The sequence below is a fragment of the Salvelinus alpinus genome, chromosome 32, assembly GCF_045679555.1.
Source record: "Salvelinus alpinus chromosome 32, SLU_Salpinus.1, whole genome shotgun sequence".
NCBI classification, from domain to species: Eukaryota; Metazoa; Chordata; class Actinopteri; order Salmoniformes; family Salmonidae; genus Salvelinus; species Salvelinus alpinus.
Window position 1 is genome coordinate 11216673 of NC_092117.1, and position 16416 is coordinate 11233088.

The window sequence follows — 16416 nt, forward strand, 5'->3', positions numbered from 1 at the left end:
AAAATAACAGAAAGTAATCAGATTACGTTACTGAGTTTGGGTAATCAAACGTTACATTACTGATTACAATTTTGGACTGGTAACTGTAATGGATTACATTTAGATAGTAACCTATCCTACACACACACACACACACACACACACATTCACTTTACGTGAAAAGTTTGCAACTTTCTGCCCAAGACTTAGCTCTGGGATTAGAACCAACAACCTAATGGCAAATAGCCCATACTTTTGACTACAGATATTATTGGACAATTCACAGAGGGTTTTGTATCCTTCTCTATCAGTTTGTTTTTCTTCCTTTCTCTCATCCCTGGGGACTAGCATGGTTCTGTGTGTTGTATTTGTGATCTCGTCACTTCTCATTTATCTCCTGAGAGGGGAAACAAAACACACTGGAGGGTGTATAAGGACTCCGTAAACACACATAAAGCCTTCCTCTCTCTGCCTCTGGTTTGTCACAGGCTGTGTCTTCAGGAAGGAGAGTGTGTGGATCTCACTGAAGAGTCTGAACCTGTGCCACACACCACCCACATACTCCTCTCACAAAGCAGAGTCTCATATATGCCTGGTAACTCTGCCAGATCACCTACACATTTCATCAGCACTCCCTATTAACTCATTACATACTGCTTAACAGCCTTTTGGGGCGATTCCACGCCAGCGGGAGTGAAAAATATCTTTGGCAAGTCTCACATATTTGATTGGGAGGAAAGATGTTTAACATGCTTTTTACATTTGTATCACAAGCCATTTAAGAAAAATCATGATGAAAGTGTCCATTTTAGGCCCATTTAGCCTCCTGTAAGGCCTTATGGTCTGTGATCTGTACATGACACAGAAACATCTTGGTGTCATTCTAATCCTTATAGCAACATTCCCCAACTGGCGGCCTACTCTCCGTTTTCTGAGCAAAAATGTAATAAAAAATTAAACTTTATTTTAATTTTTTATTCTTTTTTATTGTTGGACATAAGACTGTAAAATCACCAGCAAATCAGCTCCAAGTGATTTTAATTAGTGAAATCTGTTTGTATACAAATGTAAGCAAGGTTTGAAATAATGTTTTAGTCAAATATTATAATATACATCCATCAGATGTAGTGATCATAACATCATAACATATCTAGGTCTGTGGTGTGCCTTTTGCCTCTCGGTAGGCTTGTTATTGTAAAAAATTATAATTCTTAATTGACTTGCCTAGTAAAATAAAAAATAAAATAAAATGAGCAACCAGACACTGCACTTGACATTTATAAAATTGCTTATTCCACATACTAATAAGCATGCACCCATTAATAAGAAAATGACCGTAAAAAAACAACATTAAATCCCTGTGGATTGACAAGGAATTGAAAAATTGTATGGTTGATAGGGATGAGGCAAAAGGAATGGAAAATAAATCTGGCTGCATAGCCGATTGGCAAACGTACTGTAAACTGAGAAATCATGTGACTAAATTGAATAAAAAGAGGAAAAAACTACTATGAAACAAAGATAAATGATATGAAGAATGATAGTAAAAAGCTTTGGAGTACCTTGAATGAACTTCTGGTCAAAAAGATGAACTCGGCTCCATCATTCATCGAATTAGATTGCTCATTCATCACAAAACCAACTGATATTGACAACTACTTTAAGGATTTTTTCATTGGCAAGACTTAGGCATGACATGCCAACAAATTCTGAACCTACACATCCATTGATAACTGACCAAATTATGAAAGACATCCATTATAATTTAAAATTATGTAAAGTTAGTGTGGAATAGGTGAAACAATTATTGTTGTCTATCAACAATGACAAGCCACATGGGTTTGACAACTTGGATGGAAAATGACAGAGGATGATAGCGGAAGATATTGCCACTCCTATTTGCGTCCAGGAAATCTAAGCCTACAGGAAAGTGTATGCCCTCAGGCCTAGAGGGAAACATAAGCCCTTACGCTACCCAAGAATAGCAAAGCACCCTTTACTGGCTCAAAACAGCCAACCAATCAGCCTTATATCAACCCTTAGTAAACTTTTGGAAAAAAATAGTGATTGACCAGATACAACGCAATTTTACAGTAAACAAATTAACATCAGATTTTCAACACGCTATTAGGGAAGGGCATTCAACATGTACGGCACTTACACAAATGACTGATGATTGGCTGAGAGAAAATTGATTAAAAGATTGTGGGAGCTGTTTTGTTAGACTTCAGTCCAGCTTTTGACATTATCCTTCATAATCTGCTGCTGGAAAAACGTATGTATTACGGCTTTACATCCCCTTCTATACCGTGGCTCGAGAGTTACCTGTAACAGAACACAGAGGGTGTTCTTTAATGGAAGCCTCTCTAACATAATCCAGGTAGAGTCAGGCATTCCCCATGGCAGCTGTCTAGGCCCCTTACTTTTCAATCTTTACTAATGACCTGCCACTGGCACCGAGTAAAGCCTGTGTGTCTATGTATGTTGATGACTCAACACTATACACATCAGTGACCACAGCAAGCGAAATCACTGCAACACTTAAAGAGCTGCAGTCAGTTTCAGAATAGGTGGCAAAAAATAAGTTGGTCATAAATATTTCAAAAACTAAAAGCATTGTATTTGGGGTAAATCATTCACTAAACCCTAAACCTCAACTAAATATTGTGATGAATAATGTGAACATTTAGCAAGTTGAGGAGACTAAACTGTTTGGAGTAACCCTGGACTGTAAACTGTCATGATCAAAACATATTGATGCAACAGTAGCTAAGATGGGAACAGGTCTGTCCATAACAAATAACTGCTCGCTCTTCTTAACAGTGCTATCAACAAGTCAGGTCCTGCAGGCCCTAGTTTTGTCACATCTGGACTACTGTCCATTAGTGTGGTCAGGTACCACAAAGAAGGACTTAGGGAAAATGACCCAGAATAGGGCAGCACAGCTGGCTCTTAAATCTACACAGAGAGCTAATGATAATATATATATACACATGTCAATCTCTCCTGGCACAAAGTAGAGGAGAGATTGACTTCATCACTACTTGTATTTGTGAGAAGTACTGGCATGTTGAATGTGCCGAGCTATCAGTTTAAACTACTAGCACACAGCTCAGACACCCATGCATACCCCACAAGACATGCCACCAGAGGTCTCTTCACAGTCCCAAGTCCAGAACAGACTATGGGAGGTGCACAGTACTGCATAGAGCCATGACTACATGGAACTCTATTCCACATTAAGCAGTAAAATCATATGTAAAAAACAGATAAAAATACACCTTATGGAACAGCGGGGACTGAAGAGAGGCACATAACATACGCACTATACACAAACGTACACATGGATTTTGTGTTGTAGATATGTGGTAGAAGAGTAGTGGCCCGAGGGCACACGCTTAATGTGTTGTGAAATCGAATGCAATGTTAATTGTATAGAACTGCCTTAATTTTGCTGGACTACATAAATAGTAGCTGCTGCCTTGGCCCGCGGCTGAATGTAGTTGATGATCCCTGACTTATAATGTGCTCCAACGTGTAGTAGGTCTAGATTCTGAAATAAACATATTCACATTAATTTATTCAACATAAAAAACATGAGTCTCTCAAAACGACCCTTTTTGATTTTGTTCATTTTAAGACATATTGTTTGGAACAATATACTCTACAACAGCCATACTCAACTGGCGGACCGGGGTCCATAACTGGACCCAGAACGGGGTCAATACGGATAGCTGGTCCCTACTTAGGAACTCATTCAGGCTTTTAACTTACTGATGTTGAGAGGTTTAATAGTAGAATGCACAAGGTTCAATTTCTAAATGTGGTAGTGCATGGCCAGTTTTCCTCTTATGTCATTCACTGACAGACCTTAGAGAGCTATTTTAAACCTGTCAAAAATGTCCTGCTGATCACCTACTGGCAATGTTAGCTTGATGGGTAAGTTTGGCTAACCAGCTATTTTAAAATTGTAGCCATCATGCCCAGATTACATGCCTACTGGCCTCGACCTCCATGGGGCCCCCGTTGATATTGTTGAGTCACTCAGGTATCAGAACACACATAAGACATGGCAAAATGTGCAGAATTGCAGGAAATTATCTTTCAAACTGCTAAATTGTATCTCCACCCCATGGCAAAATGTAGAGAATTGCAGGGAATGAGCTTTAAAATGGCAAAATATTCTCTACGCCAACAAGAGGGGTGGGAACAGTTTGAACATATTTGGATCGTGAGGTGGGGGTTTGTTACTACGCCAATAAATGACAATATCCAGCCGGACCTTTGCCATCTAGAAAATGTGTGTGACCAGACCTTGTCAAATTGTAGTTAAGTCCCCTGCTCTACAAGTACATCAAATTTCCAGAGTGGGGTCTCTGCAAATTATGAAGTTTTGATCCATTTTATGAGCACCACCAACACAGTGAATGGTAAAGGGATTTAAAAGGGACCTCCCTCTGCTGGTGATTTGCTGAATGTGCAATCCCAAAGCAGGGCTGTGATTGGTTAACGACCTATAATGTACATTCTATGTATAAAATGGGTCATATCATTAAAAATACCAGAGAGAGAACTCTGGAAATGTAGTGTGTTTGAAGAGTATATTGTTACAAATCAAATAATAAGTTAAATCAAAAAGGGTCATTTTGACATATTCATATTAATGTTAAACAAATGTAGGTGAAAATCTGTATTTCAGAATCTAGACATACTCCATATGTTAGAGAACACTATAAGTAGTATAATGACACCAGGATGTTGTCTGTATCACGTACGATTAACAGATCATTATGTCTTACAGGAGGCATGTATAGGTCTAAAATGGCCACTTTTATCATGATTTTCTCAAAAATGGTTTGTGATACAAATGTAAAAAGCAAAAAAATGAATTCATCCTTCCTCCCAATTCAGTTTCTATGTGAGAATTGCCAGAGCATTCTGAGACACCAAAACGACTTTCTGCTCCTGATAGTATGGAATCACCCTCTTACCTCATCTGTGTTTGTTGTTTATAATGTCCCAGTAGTTGCTCAAACTGTTCCCTGGTCCTCTTTCTTTGGCCCACGGTCTCTGTGTACGGACATCGTTTTTGATAGGTTATTATTAATATGTGTGTGGTTGCAGGAATATTAAAAATCAACAGGAGATCTTGGCTCCTCACAGGAATATTAATCCATAGTAGATAAAGGTCTTCACGGGAGTATCAATCTACAGCCGATGCACGTTTCTTGCACAAATACTTATGTGAAGCATATACAAATCCTCCCAGGAATATAAATCTAACGCAGATACAGGGCCCAAAATGAATATTAATCAAGAGCAGATAGTGGTTTTTACATGATTATATTGCTAAAGCAAATGCATATGTCCATGAAAATATTAATCCAAGACAGATATGGGACCATACAGAAGAATATGCCACCAGTAGTTCCCTGTCCTATCAGGTAGATAGGTTTTTTTATGAGATCTTGGTATCTGTGCTATTACAGAGACGGTGCCTTGTGTTGCACGGCAGAGGCTGCAGGCACTGGCTGGTATTTATGGACATTTCTCACTTGCTGATAAAAGTGTCAAGCGCCAAGTCCAACAGGTGCAACAGCAATTCCACCTTATCTTCCCTCTCCCCCAGCCGACAGGCTGGCTTAGCATGTTTAACATGCAACCCGGTCACCATCCACGCCCGGAGACCCCAAAGAGACAGGGCAGGAAATTAATCTTGGCACCTTGTGACAACCCCCAATGTTTCACAGTGCATGTATGAAGAAGGTTTGTTAGTTCTGCCGACTCTACAGTTCCTGTGTGTGCGATAGTGTTTGCTTGACAGGGTGACCCCGACTGAATCCCCTTAGAGGGAGGACAAGATTGAGTCTTAGGCTCCCTCTCTAAGGGGGTCAGAGGTTATCAGAGAGACAGGCTCTAAGGTTTCACTGTTGCTGTTGGAAATACTACCGTAGGCAATGATCATGAAAGAGAGAAAATAGAGAAAATTATGAACAGAAAAACTTTGTCACACACTACATGTCACTCAAAGAAGTTAGAGCTCCCGACTACTCAAAAATGGTCAAGAGAGGAGGGTGACAGAAGAGAAATGTAGGAGCCAGAGATATATAAAGAGAAGGAGAGAGGGTATAGGGATATTATGCAGATAGCTAAAGTTACCTTTAAAGAGCAAATGCTCTGAGTGAATGTTAAAACGGGGATATTCTGCAGGGTTTTATGTCTTTGAACCCTGTAATATAGTTGTGTGCTAAAACCTCATCTCAAAAGAAGGTTAGGTCTTTTTTTGGCTCCGGCTTAGTTTTCTCAGTGAACGGCTGCCGCCAGCCTTCCTAGCACAAACTCTTTATCGGATTGGCCAATCTTTATTTCAAACTCAGCGGTCGCCGGCTTGCAACATCTCTCCTTTCATCCATGCCTTTTGGACAAGTGTGCTTTGGCTGGGCTGTTAAAAGTTATTTAAAAATGGAAATGGCATTTGTGGGTGAAGTCTGACCTTTCTGCCAAATCTCCTGTCTGCAGACGCTCAAACAGTGATGATCGCCTGAACAAACAGACTAGGAACGGCACTTGGCAAACGGACCACAGGGTGTGTTTGTTGCATACACACACACGAGCGCATGCATGCACGTACACACACACATAATTCCATAGCCAAGACTAAAACATACCCACTCTCAAACACCTGCTAAACATAGAGAGAGAGACACTTCCACTTTACAAAACCGCATCAGGCATTGAGAAGAAAGGGTGTGGATATCAAAGTGAACAAACTCCAACATAAGTGTTACTCTTTTGTGTGAGTAAGAGAGAGGAATAAGTGAGGCCGGAGAAGAAAGAGAACAGGCAAAGATAGGGAGAGAAACAGTTAGACGTGAGGGGCAATAGTAAAGAGAAGAGAGAGAGAGAGAGAGAGATAATTTGGTATAGATCAGACCTAACCCACTCTATCAAATTAGTCAAATTATCTCAACAGAGAAAAATGTCCTCATGTGTGCTAACTACAGTTGAAGTCAGAATTTTACATACACTTAGGTTGGAGTCATTTAAACTTGTTTTTCAACCACTCCACAAATTTCTTGTTAACAAACTATAGTTTTGGCAAGTCGGTTAGGACATCTACTTTGCGCATGACACAAGTAATTTTTCCAACAATTGTTTACAGACAGATTATTTCACTGTATCACAATTCCAGTGGGTCAGACGTTTACATACACTAAGTTGACTGTGCCTTTAAACAGCTTGGAAAATTACAGAAAATGTCATGGCTTTAGAAGCTTCTGATAGGCTAATTGACATCATTTGAGTCAATTGGAAGTGTACCTGCGGATGTATTTCAAGGTCTACCTTCAAACTCAGTGCCTCTTTGCTTGGCATCATGGGAAAATCAAAAGAAATAAGCCAAGACATCAGAAAAAAAATTGTAGACCTCCACAAGTCTGGTTCATCCTTGGGAGCAATTTCCAAACGCCTGAAGGTACCACGTTCATCTGTACAAACAATAGTACGCAAGTATAAACACCATGGAACCACGCAGCTGTCATACCGCTCAGGAAGGCTCAGGAAGGAAGGAATCTCCTAGAGATGAACGTACATTGGTGCGAAAAGTGCAAATAAATTCCAGAACAACAGCAAAGGACCTTGTGAAGATGCTGGAGGAAACAGGTACAAAAGTATCTATATCCACAGTAAAACGAGTCCTATATAGACATAACCTGAAAGGCCGCTCAGCAAGGAAGAAGCCACTACTCCAAAACCGCCATAAAAAAGCCAGACTACGGTTTACAACTGCACATGTGGACAAAGATCATACTTTTTGGAGAAACTTTCCTCTGGTCTGATGAAACAAAAATAGAACTGTTTGGCCATAATGACCATCATTATGTTTGGAGGAAAAAGGGGGAAGCTTGCAAGCCGAAGAACATCATCCCAACCGTGAAGCACGGGGGTGGCAGCATCATGTTGTGGGGGTGCTCTGCTGCAGGAGGGACTGGTGCACTTTACAAAATAGATGGTGTCATGAGGAAGGAAAATTATGTGGATATATTGAAGCAACATCTCAAGACATCAGTCAGGAAGTTAAAGCTTGGTCGCAAATGGGTCTTCCAAATGGACAATGACCCCAAGCATACTTCCAAAGTTGTGGCAAAATGGCTTAAGGACAACAAAGTCAAGGTATTGGAGTGACCATCACAAAGCCCTGACCTCAATCCTACAGAACATATTTGTCAGAACTGAAAAAGCATGTGCGAGCAAGGAGGCCTACAAACCTGACTCAGTTACACCAGCTCTGTCAGGAGGAATGGGCCAAAATCCACCCAACTTATTGTGGGAAGCTTGTGGAAGGCTACCCGAAACGTTTGACCCAAGTTAAACAATTTAAAAGGCAATGCTACCAAATACTAATTGAGTGAATGTAAACTTCTGACCCACTGGGAATGTGATGAAAGAAATAAAAGCTGAAATAAATCACTCTCTCTAATATTATTCTGACATTTCACATTCTCAAAATAAAGTGGTGATCCTAACTGACCTAAGACAGGCAATTTTTCCTAGGGTTAAATGTCAGGAATTGTGAAAAACGGAGTTTAAATGTATTTGGCTATGGTGTATGTAAACTTCCGACTTCAACTGTATATCGGCTCAATAGAATCCCCATACTTTAACGATGACAGCTTTTCCGTCCTAAAAGGGGAGATCAACGATTTCCAGGCTCAGGGACATGTACTAGTCTGTGGTGACCTAAATGCCAGAACTGGACAAGAACCCGACACCCTCAGCACACAGGGGGACAAACACCTACCTGGAGGTGACAGCATTCCTTAAACCCATATGCCCCCTAGACATAACTACTACATCATAATCAACAAAAACAGCTCACAACTCTTGCAGCTCTGTCATACGCTGGGTATGTACAGTATATAGTCAATGGTAGGCTTCGAGGGGACTCCTATGGTAGGTACACCTATAGCTCATCTCTTGGCAGTAGTACTGTGGACTACTGACCTCAACCCAGAGTCTCTTAGAGCATTCACAGTCAGTCCACTGACACCCCTATCAGATCACAGCAAAATCACACTCTACTTGAACAGAGCAATGCTCAATCATGAGGCATCAAAGCCAAAGGAACTGAATAATATTAAGAAATGCTATGGATGGAAGGAAAATAGTGTGGAAATCTACCAAAAAGCAATTAGGCAACAACACATTTAATCCTTTCTGGACAATTTCCTGGACAAAAGGTTTTACTGTAATAGTGATGGTGTAAACTTGGCAGTAGAAAACCTAAACAGAATAGAGAAAACAGAGAAACCTATCCAACGAAAAACAGACCCAGAAAACCTGAGCCTACGACTTCACTATGGTCAATCAATAAACAATATAGAAATACAAAGAACAAAGACAAACAGAGAGAGTGAGAAAGAGATAGCTCCCTCTATCAGTGGTGGAGGGTCAGTGGCCTTCCCCAGAGCCCCATTACACACTGCCTGTGTCCTCCTGGGGCAGTGTGTGTGCCTGTGACAACAGAGCTCTGATTCCATCTCCCCCTCGCTGCAGCCTGGGAGCAGCCACAATCCATCACTGACAGGCCCCTCACAGTCTTACCACAACTAGTACCCGTGCGCACACACACAACACAGTCCGACCACAACTCACAATCTTACCACAACTCATACAGTCTCTTGCCAGAACTCAATAGTGCAACTGACTTACATTCACACAAGTTTACCTGCACATGGAAGTGAGTAGCCGACATCTGGGTGGTGGATGAATTGTCGCTCGTTGAGGCGGGTCACACAGTACATGTGGAAGCAGTCTAGACAAATGACATGGCGGTCTGGACATTGGGACACCAACACTGGACTCCTACAGAGTGGACAGACACAGAGACATTTCATACCAATGAAGAATCATTGACTTGAAACAGATGTAGAAATATATATAAATAAATTCACACACAGTTGAAGTCGGAAGTTTACATACACCTTAGCCAAATACATTTAAACTCAGTTTTTCACAATTCCTGACATTTAATCCTAGTAAAAATGCCCTGTCTTGGGTTAGTTAGGATCACCACTTTATTTTAAGAATGTGAAATGTCAGAATAATAGTAGAGAGAATGATTGATTTCAGCTTTTATTTCTTTCATCACATTCCCAGTGGGTCAGAAGTTTACATACACTCAATTAGTATTTGCTAGCATTGCCTTTAAAATGTTTTAACTTGGGTCAAACATTTTGGGTAGCCTTCCACAAGCTTCCCACAATAAGTTGGGTGCATTTTGGCCCATTCATCCTGACAGAGCTGGTGTAACTGAGTCAGGTTTGTAGGCCTCCTTGCTCGCACACGCTTTTTCAGTTCTGCCCACACATTTTCTATGGGATTGAGGTCAGGGCTTTGTGATGACCACTCCAATACCTTGACTTTGTTGTCCTTCAGCCATAACTTTGGAAGTATGCTTGGTGTCATTGTCCATTTGGAAGACCCATTTGTGACCAAGCTTTAACTTCCTGACTGATGTCTTGAGATGTTGCTTCAATACTTTCACATCATTTTCCTTCCTCATATTGTCATCTATTTTGTAAAGTGCACCAGTCCCTCCTGCAGCAAAGCACCCCCACAACATGATGCTGCCACCCCCATGCTTCACGGTTGGGATGATGTTCTTTGGCTTGCAAGCCTTCCCCTTTTTCCTCCAAACATAACGATGGTCATTATGGCCAAACAGTTCTATTTTTTTTTTTTCATCAGACCAAAGGACATTTCTCCAAAAAGTATGATCTTTGTTCCCATGTGCAGTTGCAAACCTTAGTCTGGATTTTTTATGGCGGTTTTGGTGCAGTGGCTTCTTCCTTGTAGAGCGGCCTTTCAGATTATGTCGATATAGAACTTGTTTTACTGTGGATATAGATACCTTTGTACCTGTTTCCTCCAGCATCTTCACCAGGTCCTTTGCTGTTGTTCTGGGATTGATTTGCACTTTTCGCACCAAAGTATGTTAATCTCTAGGAGACAGAACAAGTCTCCTTCCTGAGCGGTATGACGGCTACGTGGTACCATGGTGTTTATACTTGCGTACTACTGTTTGTACAGATGAACGCGGTACCTTCAGGCGTTTGGAAATTGCTCCCAAGGATGAACCAGACTTGTGGAGGTCTACAATTTTTTTCTGCCGTCTTGGCTGTTTTCTTTTGATTTCCCGTGATGTCAAGCAAAGAGGCACTGAGTTTGAAGGTAGGCCTTGAAATACATCCACAGGTACACTTCCAATTGACTCAAATTATGTAAATTAGCCTATCAGAAGCTTCTAAAACCATGACATAATTTTCTGGAATTTTCCAAGCTGTTTAAAGGCACAGTCAACTTAGTGCATGTAAACTTCTGACCCACTGGAATTGTGATACAGTGAATTATAAGTGAAATAATCTCTCTGTAAACAATTGTTGGAAAAATTACTTGTGTCAAGCACAAAGTAGATGTCCTAACCGACTTGCCAAAACTATAATTTGTTAACAAGAAATTTGTGGAGTGGTTGAAAAACGAGTTTTAATGACTGCAACCTAAGTGTATGTAAACTTCCGACTTCAACTGTATGTATATATTAAACTTATTTTCCCTTTTGTACATCATTACAACACTGTATATAGCCATAATAACATTTGACATGCCTCTATCCCTTTGAAACTTTTGTGAGTGTAATGTTAACTGTTCATTTTTGATTGTTTACTTCACTTTTGTTCATGATCTATTTCACTTGTTTTGGCAATGTAAACATGCGTTTCCCGCACTGGTGCGTGTTTTGTTCTATCACAGGCCACAGGGGGGATTCATTTAGTGCGGGAGGCAGGGGAAAAGCAGCAGTGCGAGACCGGAGGTCTCAGAGGAGCTCTGATATATCATGGCTGCTACAAAGACAGAGGGGCCAGGGATACTGAGCGAGAGCGAGTGAAACCGGTCATCACTGACACACTAACATCCACGCAGGTGAGTGTGGTCTCTCTCTCTCTCTATATCCCTCTTCTGTTCCTCACCTGTTCTCCTTGTCCCTCTATCACACGTCTCTCATTCTTGCCCTCTTCTTACAGACGACGTCTCTCCCCAACATCTCCACTTGACTTCATGTTTTGCTTCACACCATTCAATTGCAAATTACATAAATAACCCAATTAACTGACCTGGTAGAGTAACGCCTAAATAAATTAAACTAAGCCAGTCCAACCTCAGCCAGAGAAATCCTTCAGACCTTCGCCTCTCCTAGGTCGAACTTGCTTGCATACAGCACCTACTGTACATATTATTGCACTCAAGAAGCCTAGCAACCACCCACTCACTCAGCCAAAGCACATCTTGTTACTTCTGAAAGTATGCGAAACGGAGCAGGGAGGGTAGTTCTCAGACGCATACTTCGTTCATACACATTTCAAAGCACGCATCAACGCAAGCTTCAACTGAAATATTCCCAGGATTGTTGACGTAATATGATGCAACCACGTAACAAACAATGTCATATTTCCTGAAAGAAAATGGTGGCTGGTTTTGAGCTGAAGCGATAGAAAATGAACTCTGACTTCGAGAATGAAAAGTTGCCTGATTACAATACTTTAATGACTTCGAGAATGAAAAGTTGCCTGATTACAATACTTTATCTTAATACGTTAATAAATACATACGGTGTTCATTTTGGCATGTTTAAGTGCCTAGAATATCCATAGATCGCAGGCTAACTGACAAAGAATTTGTAACTCCCTATCTACCTACCTACCTACGAAGAATTCGTAGCCAACATTGGCCAGCTACCTTTCATAACATTAGTTGTAGGTCATTTTTTACATGTTAAACTAGCTGGCTATCTAGATTAACACGATTCACATATAGCTGGCTGATAATTATGAAGTTGCGTTTGCTTTAATGTAGTTATCTTGTGTCATCTGTATTAGTCAAAGGTAATGCAGTAGCAGGAGAGTGCGCAGTGCTTCTCAAATGTACAATTGCATGCATTCTCCACACTCTCGTCCTCCCAAGAACGTTTGCAAGAGAACGTCCTCGGGGAACGAACTCAGAGCATGAGAGTGAGGAGCATGGTAGTATGCATATTGAGAAACGCCCCCGGTATTAGTCTCACAGTAGTAACTCTGTGACTGTGGTTTCCTCATCCGTTTGCCCTTTTAAACAAACCAAGGAGCTGATTGTGCTAAGTGGTGGCAGCAAAGCGAGAGAAACGCCGGGAAAAACAAAGCTTCACTCAGGAGGGTAATTGTACGGCCCCACTTCAATCACGCTCGTAGCGGCGAGTCCTTGATTTGAGACGAGGGCGTCTGTGATTGGACTCCATTGTATCGGTTGCGGGCAGCAGGTGATGGACTGGCCCTCCCTTCTTTTGTCCTCTGTGGGTGAGGCAGTGACAGTATGGCCGCCGTCATCACAGGGATGGGGAGGCTGACCTTCATCTGTTATATGCCACACTGACAGAATCACAGCTTTGTTTGTCTGGAGCCACTGATTGTAGGAGGGAGGGACTGCAGGAGGGAGAGACAGGGCCATTGGGGTGCGTATGTCTACCTGCCTGCAAGCGTGTGTGTGTGTAAGCCTAAGTCGGTCTATTGCTTTCATGTTAAACATGCTGTTTATATTAGGCCGATAGAGAGGCTGCACAGACAATATTGTACACGTACATGATATCTGTGCAGGCAATGCATGGGACATCCCGCACATTGGGCATGACGAGGTCCAGGGCCACAGACGTGTCATCATCAGAGGTGGGGTGGGCAGCACACTTCAGGTAAAACTCCTATGGAAAGCAGATAAGAGACCGAGGTACATGTTGTTTGGTGGAGGTGTGGTCGTGTTATGAGATTGTAATTCCGTTGTGGTGGCAGTGAGGGGGTTTTGAGGCGGTTGTGGACAGTTCACTGGTCTTACCGCTACTCTGCCAAGGCAACCCTCTGATTGACAGACGCCATGGATACGCTCTGGGAGGAGGACATCGTCCCAACATGACGGGCCCTGGGGGGGAGAGAGACTTTTTCCTTTAAAAATGGGACTTCCCCATTACACTAAAAACACCATTTACCCCGCCCCACCCACCACACACAAAAACATATTGCGTGCCACCACAACCTCCACACACAAACCCATTACACAGTATACAACACAGTACAATACAATACAGCACCACATTACAACTATACAACCCCTCCTCTCTGGCCTTAGCCCCATACCTCCTGAAACATCTCCACACTGTTAATCATTTTATAAAACTCAAATCCAGCCTATGACCAACTTGGCCTGGCCAAACAAAAACAAAAAGTTATACAAAACACATTTGGCCCTTTCACTGCTTGAATACCTGAGCCACATCACAAACATCTCCACAGAGAAGACCACCCCCAACCTCACACACAGACAGTCCAACAGATATAGTAGTTGCATTATCCTGGCACAGGAAAAAAAAAAAAAAATGTTATTGCACAAAACGGACACCCCGCCCCGACTCCGGGGTCAACCCGAGCCAACCAGCTATTGGTGGCCAGGGCTCCATGTATTACCCTCCAGTGGAGGTCCCCTGACCAGACTTCTCTTTCACTGTTAGCCTAGGCAACTGTTAGCGAAAAGCTACCGGGATAGCACCCTGGAAATAACTGCGCTCTGTCTGCTCTTCTGATTACTCTTTTGATCAGAGCATTTTTTTTTTTTTCAAATCCGAATAAAAATATATATTTTGAATGCCTATGCCCACCTGCTGTGCCAACTCTTGGGGGGTTTTCCACCCTCAACCCCCTGGCAGCCGTAGGTCAGCTATCCTGCTGCCATTAAACGTCCCTGCAGGGTGGCTGAACGAACAGACCTTAAAGGGATCTGTGGATTGTGGAAAATGGGCTCCTCCCACGGTCCAGGCGCCACGCCCCCCTCGTGTGGGCCTTAGCAGCTGCCAGGCCCTCAGTACTGCAGTGTAAAAGTCAGAGACCCCTGTTGTGTTCAGCCTCTCCGGCCTCATGAGGAAGAGCTGCCGGTCCAACCCTCCTCAACAGAGCAAACCCTGGTTCAGACATTGATTGCTTGGTGCATCCTTATTGTTTTGGGATGATTCCCCCCCACCCATCCTCCTCTGTTCTGCCTGCACGCCACTCATTAGCATAAGCATTTAAACATTCTGACAGCGGCCTTAATAAGCCTCTGAAAAGGTTAAGAAAATCATTACTCCCTGTTGGGTGGGAGGAAGCAGGGGGAGAGAGAGAGGACCCTGTGTGCCTTAGTGGTGGGGCATGAGATTACACACACACACACACACACACACACACACACACACACACACACACACACACACACACACACACACACACACACACACACACACACACACACACACACACACACACACACACACACACACACACACACACACACACACACACACACACCTGCTCAGAGAGAGCCAGGAAAGGTCACACAGACCCCTGATGTGTCTACACACCACACACACACACAAACACCCTTGAATATAAATGATTAATTAATCATTTAGAAACCCACCCGTCTCTCTTCCTCTCCCTCTTTTTTCGGTGGGGAAGCGGATTCAACGTCTCCGTCTCGCAAAGTTTTCATTCGATTATTGTCTAACTTACAGGGTTTATCTCTGCGCCAGCTCTGCTGATCTCACAGCATTGACCAAGCTATGCGATCGGTGGGCAGAAGAGGGACCCCACTCGATTGGCTAAACTGATTGTCCAGTTGAGGACACCTGTGCTCACCTCAGTTGAACTATTACAGTCCCTGTGTCAATAGAGCACACTGAACAAGCACAAAAAACACACACACACACACACACACACACACACACACACACACACACACACACACACACACACACACACACACACACACACACACACACACACACACACACACACACACACACACACACACACACACACACAGCCTTTTTCTAAAAGCATCGGGCACACACACAGAGCAGCATGCTAATTAACACCTACTCTGATACCAGGCTCAGGAACAGGGACATACTGTGAGCCTCATTTCCTGTCTCCCACACTCTCACCTAGGTGACCGAGAGCCCCCCCGGCTATACACACACACACACCTATGTGACTGACAGGTCGGTCTCAGGAGCAATCAGTTTCACCTAGATGTATGGGGTCAGGGAGGGTTGGGTGCAATGGAGTCTGTGAGGCTGTGGTTGTGAGAGATAGCAGTGTGAGTGGCAGTTTCAGCTGGGCTGCGGGCAGGTATGGAGAGGACAGTGGTCAGAGGGGAAAGAGTGTTACTCTGGATACTCTGGGTCGTCTGGGTATGAGAAGGGAAAGGCGATTTGAAGGGACTGACTGGGGTCCTATCCAAGCTTGAGGTACTGTAGGTAATCACCAGCCCTGGCAGGAAACTGGCACGAAGAGTGGACACTGTTGCCATGGTAACAGTGGACAA

General features: G+C 42.8%; 1 protein-coding gene across 1 annotated transcript in view; it reads right to left on the reverse strand.

Annotated features, from left to right (window-relative positions):
• Nucleotides 1-16416, reverse strand: part of prkn (parkin RBR E3 ubiquitin protein ligase) — an 89033-nt gene that overhangs the window by 45955 nt on the left and 26662 nt on the right. Inside the window, exons 5-7 of the mRNA XM_071380556.1 lie at nt 13897-13980; nt 13650-13765; nt 9707-9843 (exon numbers count right to left, since the gene is read on the reverse strand). Of these exons, the coding sequence (XP_071236657.1) occupies nt 9707-9843; nt 13650-13765; nt 13897-13980 (337 nt within the window). The remainder of the gene's footprint in view (nt 1-9706; nt 9844-13649; nt 13766-13896; nt 13981-16416) is intronic.